This window comes from Chiloscyllium plagiosum, unplaced genomic scaffold (genome assembly GCF_037043375.1).
Source record: "Chiloscyllium plagiosum isolate Xiang-an unplaced genomic scaffold, Cpla_swu_hap1 HiC_scaffold_40, whole genome shotgun sequence".
In the NCBI taxonomy this organism is placed as follows: domain Eukaryota; kingdom Metazoa; phylum Chordata; class Chondrichthyes; order Orectolobiformes; family Hemiscylliidae; genus Chiloscyllium; species Chiloscyllium plagiosum.
The window spans coordinates 22,634,873-22,650,497 of NW_028270178.1; the positions used below are offsets into that span (position 1 = coordinate 22,634,873).

At 45.0% G+C, this 15,625-nt stretch overlaps 1 protein-coding gene across 1 annotated transcript in view; it reads left to right on the forward strand.

Annotated features, from left to right (window-relative positions):
- Nucleotides 1-15,625, forward strand: part of LOC122544075 (NACHT, LRR and PYD domains-containing protein 3-like) — a 41,738-nt gene that overhangs the window by 6,537 nt on the left and 19,576 nt on the right. Inside the window, exons 3-5 of the mRNA XM_043683075.2 lie at nt 8,247-8,413; nt 15,060-15,231; nt 15,335-15,400. Of these exons, the coding sequence (XP_043539010.2) occupies nt 8,247-8,413; nt 15,060-15,231; nt 15,335-15,400 (405 nt within the window). The remainder of the gene's footprint in view (nt 1-8,246; nt 8,414-15,059; nt 15,232-15,334; nt 15,401-15,625) is intronic.

Genomic DNA, 15,625 nt, shown 5'->3' on the forward strand with positions numbered 1-15,625 from the left:
CTCTCTCTCTCTCTCTCTCTCTCTCTCTCTCTCTCTCTCTCCCCCCACACTTTCCCTGGAGTTCTATACAGAGGCGTACCCTAAACCCCCAGATATTTTTAACATTGTCCTGTACAGAGCTAAGGTGGAATCTGTCAAAAGTTGCAGTAAAACGTTGTGTGTGTGTGCGCGCGCTATTTGGAGACTCACCGGAAAGGACAGCAGAAGCAGTAGTCTTGTTGGTGTCCAGTTGGGCTGCCCTGGAGATGAGGCGGGGGCAGACGGGTTGACGCACGTGGGCGGCTGGGGTTGGGGTGGATGGAGGTGGTGTTGGACGGGTTGGGGGGGTGAGGGTGGGGGCAGTGTTGGGCGCGTTTTGGGGGGGGACGAGGGTGGGGGATTGTTGGATGGAGTTGGGGGCAAGGTTGGATGGGTTGGGGGTGGGGTTGAACGGAGGTGGGGGGTGGGCAGTGTTGGACAGGGATTGATGGGTGGGGGGACGGGGTTGGGGCACTGGCAGTGTTGGATGGGGGGCCAGGTGGGGAAGGCATGGTGTTGGATGGGGCACGGGTGGGGGGTGCAGGGTTGGAGGGGGTTGCCAGGGGGCTCATGCGCAGTGTGCTGCTGCCTAGTTTCCTGAACAGAAAGCGGACTTAATAGAAAACTCCGAGCCCCAGAGGATAGGCATTCAATCAAGTAACCAAATAATTGATTGTCCGAATGAAATAGTGTCCGCCCGTCTCGTTCGCATATCTTTCTGTGTCATTATCCAAGCCATTCCGAAGTATTGTGAATAATTGGGACCCTAACATGGACCCTTGTGGGACATCACTGGTCACATCCTGCCAATTTGAGTATCTACTCATTACCCCTATTTCCTGATGCTTGCCACTCAATCAATTTCCCAGCCATGTCAATAATTTGCCCTCAGTTCCATTGGCTTTTATCTGAGTTAACAGTCTTTGATATGAGACTTTATCAAATATAGTCTGTACAAGCAACATCCATCGACGTTTCCCTCTTCACTTCCTTAGACACCTCTTCAAAAACTTTAATGAGATTTGTCAGGCATGACCTATCAGTCATGACTCCATGCTGGCTCTCCCTGATTCTAAATTAGAGTGGTTCGCATCAATGAATTTAATACACACCGTGACGTCAAACACTTCTTCCACCGCCTCCACCTCCAAGCTTACTTTTACAATCAAGACTCCCGCCCACCTTCCGAGGACCCATTCGCCCGCCTCCAACACACTCCATCCATCTTGACACCCCGCGCTGGCCTATTACCCACCTTCGACCTCTTCATTTCCAACTGCAGCTGTGACATTAACCGCCTCAACCTGTCTACCCCCCTCCCCTACTCCAACCTCACCCTCATAACGCGCAGCACTCCACTCCCTCTGCTCCAATCCCGACGTCACCATCAAGCCAGCAGATAAAGGGGGCGCAATGGTAGTCTGGTGCACTGACCTCTTCACTACTGAAGCCAGACGCCAACTCGAAGACACCTCCTCCTACCACCCCCTCGACCATGACCCCACCCCCCATCACCAAACCATTATCTCTCAGACCATACAGAACCACATCACCTCAGGAGATCTCCCACCCACAGCTTCCAACCTCATAGTCCGGGAACCTCGCACTGTCCGGTTCTACCTCCTTCCCAAGATCCACAAGCCTGACCACCCTGGCCGATACATTGTCTCAGCATGGTCCTGCCCCACTGAACTCAACTCTACCTACCTCGACACTGTCCTATCCCCCCTAGTCCAGGAACTCCCCACATACTTTCAAGGCACCACCCATGCCCTCCACCTTCTCCAAGACTTCCGTTTCCCCGACCCCCAACGCCTCATCTTCATCATGGATATCCAATCCCTCTACATCTCCATCCGCCATGACCAGGGCCTACAAGCCTTCTGTTTCTTCTTCTCCCGACGTCCCCAACAGTACCCTTCCACCGACACTCTCATTCGTTTGGCTGAACTGGTCCTCACCCTTAACAATTTCTCCTTCGAATTCTCCCACTTCCTCCAGACCAAAAGGATAGCCATGGGCACCCGTATGAGCCCCAGCTATGCCTGTCTCTTTGTTGGCTACGTAGAACAGTCCATCTTCTGTAGTTACATTGGCACCACTCCCCACCTCTTCCTCCACAACATTGATGACTGCATTGCTGCCACCTCGTGCTCCCGCGAGGAGATTGAGCAATTCATCAACTTCACCAACACATTCCACCCTGACTTTATATTTACCTGGACCATCTCTGACACCTCCCTCCCCTTCCTGGATCTCTCCATTTCCATTAATGAAGACCGACTTGAAACCGACATTTTTTACAAACCCACCGACTCCCACAGCTACCTGGATTACACCTCTTCCCATCCTACCTCCTGCAAAAATGCTATCCCGTATTCCCAATTCCTCTGCCTCCACCGTATCTGCTCCCAGGAGGACCAGTTCCACCACAGAACACACCAGATGGCCTCCTTCTTTAGAGACCGCAAATTCCCTTCCCACGTGGTTAAAGATGCCCTCCAACGCATCTTTTCTACATCCCCACCTCCGCCCTCAGACCCCACCCCTCCAACCATAACAAGGACAGAACCACCCTGATGCTCAACTTCCACCGTACCAACCTTCGCATAAACAAAATCATCCAATAACATTTCTGCCACCTCCAAACGGACCCCACCAGCATGGATATATTTCCCTCCCCACCCCTTTCTGCCTTCCACAAAGACCATTCCCTTTGTGACCACCTGGTCAGGTCCAAGCCCCACAACAACCCACCCTCCCATCCTGGCACCTTCCCCTGCCACCGCAGGAATTGCAAAACCTGCGCCCACACCTCCTCCCTCACCTCCATCCAAGGCCCCAAAGGAGCCTTCCGCATCCATCAAAGTTTTACCTGCACATCCACCAATATCATTTATTGTATCTCTTGCTCCCGATGCGGTCTCCTCTACATTGGGGAGACTGGACGCCTCCTAGCAGAGCGCTTTAGGGAACATCTCTGGGACACCCGCACCAATCAACCCCACCGCCTTGTGTCCGAATATTTCAACTCCCCCTCCCACTCAGCCGAGGACATGGAGGTCCTGGGCCTCCTTCACCGCCGCTCCCTCACCACCCGACACCTGGAGGAAGAACGCCTCATCTTCCGCCTCGGAACACCTCAACCCGAGGGCATCAATGTGGACTTCACCAGTTTCCTCATTTCCCCTTCCCCTACCTCACCCCAGTTCTAAACTTCCAGCTCAGCACTGTCCACATGACTTGTCCTACCTGTCTATCTTCCTTTCCACCTATCCACTCCACCCTCCTCTCTGACCTAGCACCTTCATCCTCACCCCCATTCACCCGTTGTACTCTTTGCAACCCTCCCCCACCCTCCTCTCTGACCTATCGCCTCCAACCCCACCCCCATTCACCTATTGTACTCTATGCTACTTTCTCCCCACCCCCACCCTCTTCTCATTTATCTCTCCACCCTGCAGGCACTCTGCCTCTATTCCTAATGAAGGGCTTTTGCTTGAAACGTCGATTTTCCTGCTCCTTGGATGCTGCCTGAACTGCTGTGCTTGTCCAACAACACTCTAATCTAGAATCTGGTTTCCAGCATCTGTTGCAGTCCTTGTTTTTACCTGGCTCTCCCTGATGAAGTGAACACTTTTGAGCTGTTCTGTTACCCAATCCTTGATCAAAAATTTCAATAACTTCCCCACCAAGGATGATGGGCCAACTGGTCTATAATTCCCTAAATTTCCTCTTTGACCACATTAAAAAGTGGCGTGACAGTAGCAATTTTCCCATCCAGATAGATGCCGCCGATATCCAAGAAAATTCTAAAAGGTTATAGTTATGGTGTGTATGATGTGGACCCCTCCTCCCTCCCACACCTTTAACCACCCATGCAATTTATTGCCCTTTAGTTCCATTAATTTCCCTGATGCAATATTAATTTCCTCAGGATTTCTAGCAAGCTGAACTCCTTTTCTGCTGTAAATACTGAGGCAAAGTAATTATTCAACTTGGCTGCTATTTCCCCATAGACATGGACAATATCCCCACTTTCAGTCTTTACTGGGCCAACTTTGCTCCTGACCCACTTTCCCCTAAAATATTTCTTCTTATTGATTTGGTGTCCCTTGTGAGTTTCCTTTAGTAATTCTTTTTGGACCACGATAAGGAGGAATTTCTTCAAGCACATCCTGTGGAATTCACTGCCACAGAAAGTGGTTGAGGCCAATACATTGTGTTTTCAAGAAAAGGTAGATATAGTTTTTTGTGGCTAAAGTGGTCTGAGGGCATTATTAGGGTACTGAGCTCAATGATCAGCTGCGATCACATTGAACAGCAGATGAATGGCCTACTCCTGCTCCTATCTTCCATGTCTATCCCTTTTAGTAGTTAAAGATCAGAATCCAATTACCTGGACTCGAGTCATTGAGTCGTACAGATAGGTTAGGTTAGGATTGTTGTCATTTGAAAAAAGGAGATTGGAAGGGGAGCTGATTTAGGTCTACAAAGTCATGAAGGATATAGACAGGGTAGATAGAGGTAAGCTTTTTCCCAGAGTGAGGGATTCAGTAACGAGAGGTCACACTTTCAAGGTGAGAGATGAAAAGTTTAAGGGGGATACACGCAGCAAATACTTTACACAGACGGTGGTAGGTACCTGGAACGCGTTGCCAGCAGAGGTAGTAGAGGCAGGCACAGCAGATTCATTTAAGATGCGTCTGGACAGATGCATGTGTAGGTGGGGTTCAGCGGGATAGAGATGCTTAGGAATTGGGCGACAGGTTTAGACAGTGGATTTGGATCAGCTCAGGCTTGGAGGGCCGAAGGGCCTGTTCCTGGGCTGTAAATTTTCTTCATTCTGGTTCTAGATATACAACACAGAAACAGACCCTTCAGTCCAACTCGTCGATGCCTACCAGATATCTTAAATTAATTTAGTCCCATTTGCCATCACGTGGGCCCATATCCGTCTAATCCCTTCTTATTCATATAGCCATCCAGATACCTTTTAAATGTCATAATTGTACCAGCCTCGACCAATTCCTCTGGCAGCTCACTCCATACACACACCACCCTCTGCATTAAAAAGTTGCCCCTTAGGTCCCTTTTAAATTTTTCCCCTCTCACCTTAAACCTATGCTCTCTAGTTCTGTACTTCACCGCCCCAGGGAAAAGATCTTGTCTATTTATCATATCCATGTCCCTCATGATTTTATAAAGCTCTATAAGGTCACCCCTCAGCCTCTAAAGCTCCAGGGAAAACAGTCTCAGCCTATTCAGACTCTCCCCATAGCTCAAATCCTCCAACCCTTGTACAACTCCTCTTTGTAATTTTTTTCTGAACCCTTTCAAGTTTCGCAACATCCTTCCTTTAGAAGAGAGACCAGAATTGCACACAATATGCTAAAAGTGGCCTAACCAATGTCCTGTATAGGCGCAACATGACCTCCCAGCCCCTATAGTCAATGCTCTGACCAATAAAGGAAAGCATACCAAACACCTTCTTCACTATCCTGTCTACCTGTGACTCCACTTTCAAGGAACTATGAACCTGCACTCTAAAGTTTCTTTGTTCAGCAATATTCCCTAAGATCTTACTATTAAGTGTATAATCCCTTACCTGATTTGCCTTTGACGAATTCCTTCAGCCATTGATGTCCAGGCTGGTAATTCCTATCTAGACTAATGGATGGGCTAAGTTTTTGCTCTCGGTGATTTCAAAGTCTTTTTTTTCTAGTTCTGCGGAGATTTTAGCTTTCAGTTTATCTATTATGTCAAGGTCAGCTGGATCTCCTCGCTCCTCAGGTGTTAAAAGTAGTTTGCATCAAAAGTCCTGAAGAGTTTGAGTCACAAGACGGTGGCCATTGGAGGATAATGATGGGGGCTGGAGATTTTCGTAAGCTATCTTTCTTCACAAAAGAGGTTCTGCCACCTAAACAAATCCACTGACCACGCATCAGCAATGGACAGTTGCTTTTAACACCTCTGTAGACACGATGCATTTCGAGACGTCTGATCAGTTAGTGAACCAGGTTCCGAGAATAGGAATCTGCACTTGATTTGTTCCAATGTTTTCACTGTCTCCACACGATGACAGGTGAGAAATCCCACAAGGGTGACCTGACTCGTTGTGCCCCTCTGTGACCCACTGTTCAACTTGTGGCCTAGTTGTAAATCATGTGATATGTGACAAACATTTTAACCATACTCAACTTTTCTGAACAAAAGGGAGGTTAAGTTTTTTTTTTAACATGTAATCTGCTTTATGTTCTGTGGACAAGACCCATGGGGACAATGATAGGTTTTGAGGGTTGTTCAGGAATTATTATCAGTTGGTCAAAGAGGTTGGTTAGGAAGGAACCTCTGGAATTTATATTTCAATGCCAAAATAGTCAACAGTTAGTGAACATAAAACATAGAACATTACAGCGCCATACAGGCCCTTCGGCCCTCGATGTTGTGCCGACCAGTCATACCAATCTGAAGCCCATCTAACCTACACTATTCCATATATGCCCATATGCTTGTCCAATGATAACTTAAATGTACTTAAAGTTGGCGAATCTACTACCGTTGCAGGCAAAGCATTCCATACCCTTACGACTCTCTGAGTAAAGAAACTACATATGACATCTGTCCTATATCTATCACCCCTCAAAGCTATGCCCCCTCGTGCTCGCCGTCACCATTCTTGGAAAAAGGCTCTCCCTGTCCACCCTATCTAACCCTCTGAATCTCTTACATGTCTATTAAATCACCTCTCAAGCTTCTTCTCTCGAACGAAAACAGCCTCGAGTCCCTCAGCCTTTCCTCGTAAGAGCTTCCTCCTTACCAGGCAACATCCTAGTAAATCTCCTCTGCACTCTTTCCAAAGTTTCCACATCCTTCGTATAATGCGGTGACCAGAACTGTACACAATACTCCAAGTGCGGCCGCACCAAAGTTTTATACAGCTGTAGCATTATCTCATGGTTCCAGAACTCGATCCCCCTATTAAGAAAAGCTAAAACACTATGCCTCCTTAACAACCCTGTCAACCTGGGTGGCAACTTTCAGGGATCTGTGTACCTGGACACTGAGATCTCTCTGCTCATCTACACTACCAAGAATCTTACCATTAGCCCAGTACTTTGCATTCCGGTTACTCCGACCAAAGTGAATCACCTCACACTTGTCCGCATTAGATTCCATTTGCCACCTCTCAGCCCAGCTCTGCAGCTTATCTATGTCTCTCTGTAGCCTACAACAACCTTCGTCACTATCCACAACTCCACCGACCTTAGTGTCATCTGCAAATTTACTAACCCACCCTTCTACGCCCTCATCCAGGTCGTTTATAAAAATGATGAACAGCAGTGGACCCAACACCGATACACCACTAATAACTGGACTCCACGATGAACATTTCCCATCAACCACCACCCTCTGTCTTCTTTCAGCAAGCCAATTACTGATCCAAACTGCTATAACTCCCACAATCCCATTCCTCCGCATTTTGTACAATAGCCTACTGTGGAGAACCTTATCGAACGCCTTGCTGAAATCCATATACACCACATCAACCGGTTTACTCTCATCTACCTGTTTGGTCACCTTCTCAAAGAACTCAAAAAGGTTTGAGGCACGACCTGCCCTTCACAAAACCGTGCTGACTATCCCTAATCAAATTATTCTTTTCTAGATGATTATAAATCCTATTTCTTATAACCTTTTCCAACACTTTACCAACAACTGAAGTAAGGCTCACTGGTCTATAATTATCAGGATTGTCTCTACTCCCCTTCTTGAACAGGGGAACCACATTTGCTATCCTCCAGTCTTCTGGCACCATTCCTGTCGACAATGACGATTCAAGGATCAATGCCAAAGGCTCAGCAATCTCCTCCCTGGCTTCCCAGAGGATCCTAGGATAAATCCCATCCGGCCCAGGGAACTTATTCTGTTTTCACACTCTGCAGGATTTCTAATACCTCTTTCTTGTGAACCTCAATTGCACCTAGTCTAGTAGCCTGTATCTCAGTAATCTCCTTGGTGTAGGGATGATCAGGGAGGCTGGAACAGGTAAGTCATGTTTGACAAATATGGCCAATTTTGAAGAATAAAGACAGGCCGATCGTACAGATTTGAAGTCTGTGCTGATAATGTGGTTGACACGTCCATTCAGTTACTCAATGCAAGAGAAATTATAGCCAAGTAGGTATAAAGTTGAAAATGCATTTTATTTATGTTTGTGCTCACAGATCCAGATACCATAATCACTAAGTTCTTGGCAGTGTGTAAGAGCTACCACTTATTCCAGTTGACGAAGTTCTACTGGCACAGACTTGAACAGGCAATTCAAGAAGAGGTGGATGGTGTCAGCTCATTGTTAAAAGATAAGAAGCATTTCAATGAAAAAGAACATTTGGTAAGTGGAGAGCACAGAATGGGTTTCAATTATATAACTATCACAAAACTGGCAGAACAACAACAAAGGAATTGCTGGGTGAAGAAAAAGACCAAAGTGGTGTGTCCCAACATGCTGACAGTCTCACGTTATAACAATGTTGGAGTTATTAATGAATCACAGTCATCAGCTCATCGACAACAAACCCAGACCTGAAGTGAGAACAACACAAATGTTTCAGAGCATTCAGAACCACAGGGTTCTGAAACAAAACCTCAAGATATGAGTGGTAACATATTCACATGATTAGAAGATTAGCTGGTCAACAGCAGCATACCACAGGGATCAATGTTTGGGGCCTTTATTGTTTGTGACATTTGTAAATGATGTAGATGAGAATGTTGGGGGTATGATAAGTCAGTTTGTGGATAATACAATGATTAGCCAGGTCGGGAGGAGATTGAGGAGGAAAGTGTTAGGTTACAGGAGGACATAAACTGCTTGATCAGATGGACAGATCAGTGACAGATGAAATGCAACCCTGATAAATATGTGTTGATGTACTTTGGAAGAAGTAACAAGACAGGTAAGTAGATAGGCAGGAGGCTGGAAGAATACAGCAAGCCGGGCAGCATGAGGTGGAGAAGTCAATGTTTCAGGTGTAATCCTTCTTCAGGAATGGAGGTGGGGCTAGAGGGAGCTGCAGATAAAGGTGGGGGGTAGGTTTGGGTGTGGAATAGTGAGATAGTCCTATCACTACCTCACCATTTCGCCTCTCTACCCGCCCAAAGCCCCACCTTTGTCTGCAGCTCACTCTACCCCTACCTCCATTCCTGAAGAAGGATTATACTTGAAATGTTGAGTTCTCCAACTCCTGATGCTGCCTAGCTTGCTGTGTCTTTCCAGACTCCTGCCTGTCTACCTGGGATTCCAGCATCTGCAGTTTTCTTTTGTCTTTAACTGAGTACTCAATGAATGGCAGGACACTTGGAATCTCAGAGGAACAAAGGGATCTTGGGATGTTTGTACACAGGAGATAGGAGGACAAGAAGGCATATGGGCACAGTGGAGATAAAAAGGTCCTTCTCAGGATGGCAGCCATTGTCAAGTGGTGTTCTGCAAGGCTCAGTGTTGGGACCACAACTTTTCACGTCATACATTAACGATCTGGCTAAGTTTGCAGATGATACAAAGGTGGGTAGAGGGACAAGTAGTACTGAAGAGGCAGGGAGGCTGCAGAAAGATTTGGACAGGTTCAGAGAATGGGCAAAGAAATGACAAGTGGAGTACAACATGGGGAAATGTGAGGTCATGCTCTTTAGTAGGAAGAATTGAGGCATGGACTATTTTCCAAATGGGAGAAAATTCAGAAGTGTAAAGTGCAAAGAGACTTGGGAATTCTAGTCCAGGATTCTTTGAAGGTAAGCTTGCAGGCTGAGTCAGTAGTTAGGAAGGCAAATGCAATGATGGCATTTATTTTGAAAGGACTTGAATAAAAAAGCAGGGATGTATTTCTGAGGCTCTATAAGACGCTGGTTAGACTACATTTAGAGCATTGTGTGCAGTTTTGGGCACTAAGTCTCAGGAAGGATGGGGTGGCCCTGGAGTGTGTTCAGAGGAGGTTCACAAGAATAGTCCCAGGAATGAAAAGCTCAACATATGAGGAACTTTTGAAGACTCTGGGTCTATACTTCATGGAGTTTAGAAGGATGAGGGAGAGATCTAATTGAAACATATGGAATACTGAATGGCCTGGACAAAGTAGGTGTTGGGAAGATGTTTCCATGGGAGCAGTGACTGAACTTGAGGGTATAATCTTAGAATAAAGGGAAGATCTTTTAGAACGGAGATAAGGAGAAGCTTCTTCAGCCAGAGAGAGGTGAATCTATGGGATTCATTATTTTCAGAAGGCTGTGGAGGCCAGGTCATTGGGTATGTTTAAGACTGAAGTTAGTTCTTGAGCATCAAGGGTTATGGGGAGAAAATAGGAGAACGCGGTTGAGAAATGTTGCAGCCATGATTGAATGGTGGAGCAAACTCAATGGGCTGAATGGCCTAATTTCTGCTCCTATGCCTTATGGTCTTCTTTGCCTTTGTCAGTCAAAGCATAAATTACAAGAGCAAGAAGGAACCGTACAAGACTTTGGTTGGATACAGCTGGAGTACAGTGTAGGAAGGAAGTAATTCCACTGGATGGGGCGCAGAGAAGATTCACGAGTGTGGGGCAGTTCCGCATTGAAGATAGGCTGGAAAAGCTCAGGCTTTTTTCCTTTGGAGCAGAGAAAGTTGAGGGGTTATTTGGTCAAGATCTGTAACATTATGAGGATAGAAAGCAACTCTTCCCCTTCGTTGAAGGTTCAAGTATAAGGGGACACAGTTTGAAAGTGAAAGGCAAGAGGCACAGCGGGCACTTAAGGAAAAACTGTTTTACCTGGGAGACAGTGGGGTGTGGAATGCATTGCTTGAGATGGTGGTTGAAACAGATAACCTTGAAAAAGTACTTTTACAGCATTTCAAGCTTTCAAGGCTATGGTCTGTGTGTGGCAAAGTGGGATTCGGGTAGAAAGTAGTGTAAGTTTTGGCAGTACAGACTCTTTGGTCCAAAGGTCCTCTTTTGTACTTTATGAATGAGAAGGCAGAGAATAGGAATAACAGAGGTGTGGTAGCTAAATTTGCTGATGACATAAAGATAAGTGAATTGTGGAAAGGTCATGAGGAAACTATAAAGAGATATCAATAGATGAAGTGAGCTGATGAAGATCTGGTAAATGTACAATGAGAGAAAGTGTGAAATTGTCTATTTTGGCAGGAAGAATAAAAGAGTATAGAATCTAAATGGTAAGAGATTGTGGAGCTCTGAGAAGCAGAGAGATTTTGTCGTCCTCGTGCATGAACCACAAAAGGTTAGTTTGCCGAAAAACCCTGCTGAAGCTAAACAGCCAGGTACAGCAAGTAATCAGGAAACCCAATAGAGTTTCTTAGTGAGGAGAATTGAATGCAAGAATAGGTAGGTTATACTTTAGTTGTACATGGCATGTTTAAGACTGCATCTGGAGTACTGTGTGCAGTACAGGCCAACGTAAGGATGTTAACATGTTGGAAGCAGTTCAGTGAAGGTTTGCTACACTAATACTTGGAATGAGTGGATTGTTTTAAGAGGAATGCTAGACCTGCATCCACTAGAGTTTAGAAGAGTCCAAAGTGACTGAATTGACACATATAAGATCCTGAGGGGAATTGACCAGATGACTTTTAAAAGCATGTTTCCACTTGTGGAAGAATTGAGAGCTAGGAGTCATCATTTAAAAATAAAGGGGCATCCATTTAAAACAGATGAGGACCTTTTTTTCTCTGAAGGTTGAGTCTTTGGAATTCTTTTCGTCAAAGGGCAGTGGATGCAGAATGTTTAAATATTTTTAAGGCAGAAGTAGATAGATTCTTGATTACAAAGGGGATTAAAGATGATCAGATATACAAGAATATAGAGTTAGGGTTAAAATGAGATCTGTCGTGATCGTATTGAATGGTAGAGCAGGCTCGGAGGGCTGAGTGGCTTGTTCATTATTCAGATATTCATCGGCTCAGACGTACATCAAGCCAAAAGTTCCCACACAGGCCATACACATAAGATACACAAGAACAAAAACGCTTGAAAGAAATTAGCTGCCCTGACCAAAAGGAAACAAAACTTAGGCCAGTCTGGTGAAGACCTTCATTCAGAATGGTTTGCATTCATCTGTAAACACATGCTGTCAGGGTAATCTGTCGAACACTCACTAAAGATTTATTTGATCATTATCCTTTAGAATTAGAGAAACTTCCCATTTAATCTCCTTACCTCCACTGGAAGTAGTTGACAGTTCTCAATCCTCTCTCTAATAGTAACTGCACACCATGTTAAATCTGTTTAGCACATTTTCATTGAAGTTCCTCCCATCAATATAGTGTTCAACACTACAAAACTGATTTTTCTTTATCCCTCGTGTGTCTGCCACCCGATGTGTTCAACTCATATCTAGCAAAGAAACTACGAGTTGACTCTTAATAAGAAGAAGCAATAATATTTATTTATTTAACACAATGCTTTAACAACAAATACACTACAAACTAACAATTTACACTATAAGCCTAATCAACTATCTTGTGCTTTAACTTAACTCTTGGTGTCTTCTCTTTCTCGTGGTTGGTCTCGTGTTACCACTCCTGAGGGTGGTGTTGCGGCTATTCTTTTACCTAGAAGTCGTTGTGGCCTTTTGCAAGAGTCTACAATGTCCACCGGTTGATCGAGATGTGCTCGATCACCCAGATCGATCAGACCCAACCAGGTGTTGACATGTCGCTGGCAGGCTGGTCTTTGGGCATCTCTTCCTGGAGGTGTTGGGGGCATGTAGGTCAGGTAGCCCTTTTTAAATTAGGGTGTGAGGTGCCCCTTTATTTGGTGAACAACTCGATGTTTCCGATTTTCCTGGGAATGCCATTCAGGTCAATCCATTCAATTCAAATTCAAGCTGCTGGGTCAGTTGCATACTGTCTGTCTGTAGCTGCAGCCTGTCTAGATTCTGCAGCATGTTTATTCCAGAGGCTTTAAGCACAGTCACTTTTGGCCAAGGTCTGTCTCAGTTTCCCAGCGTGTCTTATTTATTGTCCAGTTTTCAAAATTCCATTCTTATAAGCAGCCTGTTTGGCCACACCCTGTTCGTGGGATGTGTGTATCACTGACTATGCCAATAATTATTTTCCATCCCTGATTCATGGGAGGAGTGGGTAGTGAGATATCGCCTTAAACTGCTGCCAGCCTTCGTGTATGAACACCCAAGCTGCTGTTGGGAAAAGAGTCCTATTATTTTACCCATCAATGCCAGGGACCCGGGTTTGATTCCAGCCTCGGTCTATGTGGAGATTGCACATTCTCCTCACGTCTGAGCATATTTCCTCCGGGTGCTCCTCCACAGTCCAAAGATGTGCAGGTTAGATGAATTTGCCATAATGTTCAAGAATGTGTAGGTTAAGGTGCAATAGTCAGGGGTAAATATAGGGTAGGGGGAATGGGTCTGGGTGGGTTACTGTTTGGAGGGTCGATGTGGACTTGTTGGACCGAAAGGCCTGTTTCTGCATTGTAAGGATTCTACGTTTCTATGCCCATTGAGGGAACAACAGTGTAGGTTCAGGGTGGTATGAACTCTGGAGGGTTCCCATTTATGCATTGCCGTTGTCCTGCTGACCTGTTAACTGAGACCACATAACCTCTTTGACACAGAAGTATGGAGTCTAATTCCTATAGGTTGAAACTATTGAAGGTTTATTTTTTTAAAAAATATTTAATTGTTTATGCTGATGACGTTAGCTGTACCAATACTTCACAAGTCACCAGCTCAGAGGAAATTTTGCCCTTTCACTACCTCAATAAATTCCCTTCCCCAACTACAATCTGAAGCTGCACCTAACTTTACTATCTCTGTCTTCTTTGCTGGTGGACTGGGCTTTCAATTCTTTGTCCTCTACATCGCAAGTGTTGCTTGTTTCATCCTCCATAACATTATCCAGTGTCTCCTATCTCAGTCTGATGAAACTCTCATCCATGCCTTTGACACATTTAGCAATAATGATTTAAATAACACTGTGACCGTATTTAAACTTCAGCTCATCCAGAGCTCTTTTGCATGTATCCCACCTGCCTGCTACTCAGTTCGTATTCTTGTGCTTGCTTCAATGCTCCTGGTGCTCAAATGACTTTAATTTAAATTTCCTGCCTCCAGTTTAAGTCCATTCATGTTCTCAATCCAGACTGTTTCTGTAACCCTCCATGGCCTCTTGAAATCTGTGTTCCTTTTGAGTCTGGGTTCTTCCTCACATCTCTGTGCCTTCACCTGATCAGTTGTAGCTGAATTTGAATCAGGCTCAGTGTGATAGTGAGACAGAGATGGTCATGCTCTTGAATGGGGAAGGAAGGCAGCAAATCGGGCTCTTACTGCAGAAACTGATCAATTGACAATTCTGTGCCATGAGCATTACTTCTCACTTGTCAACCCAATCCAGGCTGTCACCCAGGGCTTGCTGCACATGGTTGAACACAGTTGGTCCCAGGACACAGTGCTGAGATACTGTTACAGTGATTGTCTGGAGCTGAAATAATTGTCTTCCTAAACAATGAGCATGTGCTTTTGCGCAAGATATTAAGCACTGGATTAGTGGTGCTGGAAGAGCACAGCAGTTCAGGCAGCATCCAAGGAGCTTCGAAATCGACATTTCGGGAAGATATTAGGCAAACAAGTGAAGTGTTTTCCAGAAAAAGGTTATTGACTTGAACCATGATTTTGAATGATGAACAGATTAAGCTGGCGGAGCTGAATGGGCCACTTCTGCTCTTCACTATTTTGCCCTTGATCAGACTGGATCAGTACATTGCCCAGTAACTATACTGAAAGCAACTCTGAGATACAGTTAATGGAAAGGCCATCCTCAAGGGCAAAATGGCATGTTTGGGATCCCATCTTTCCAGAAGAGATTTACAGTGTACTCACCATATTCACCATGGATCAGGATAAGTGACTGCTTTCCAGGCTCAAAATAACTGGGGAATCCCATTGCTGCGGAGATCCTTTCCTTCTCATACACCATATTTATCTTTAACTCCACTACTCAATCTGTTAATGATTATTCTTTCCAGGCAATCACTGAGCTCGTGGAGAAGGGAAACCAGGCAGACAGTTCCAAACTGCTGCTAAATCTGATGATGGAGAAAGACCCTCAGGCCCAAAGGGTGATGTGGATGTCCTTTGTGAAAAAGCGCCATGCCTCGCCAAAGTTGGATGAAATACTGAAAGAAATAGAGGGACATGGTACAGTAGAGTCTCACACTATTTCATTTCAGATTGGAGCACTCTATATTTTGCCACAGTGTTACACAGATCTGAATTAATGAAATCTAAATAATCTGCACAGGTCTTGATCAATTTAATTACATGGATATGGTCCGAAATTTATCTGAAATACCCAGTCATCTGAAAGGTAATTAACAATATGGAAATCTTAAGTAATTTTATTTCATTTCTGTGCATCAGCGTGTTTGACTTTAGCCATTTGTTTAGAGTTTCAAAATGTGAGAATTGAAGTCCCAAGCTGCGAACTATGATTACAACTGGTTTGGAAGTTCAACTATTTTGTGTCTATTCAACTTATAATTCATACTGTTTCTCCCCTATGTAGTAAATGTGTGGAAGTTGTATGAATTTG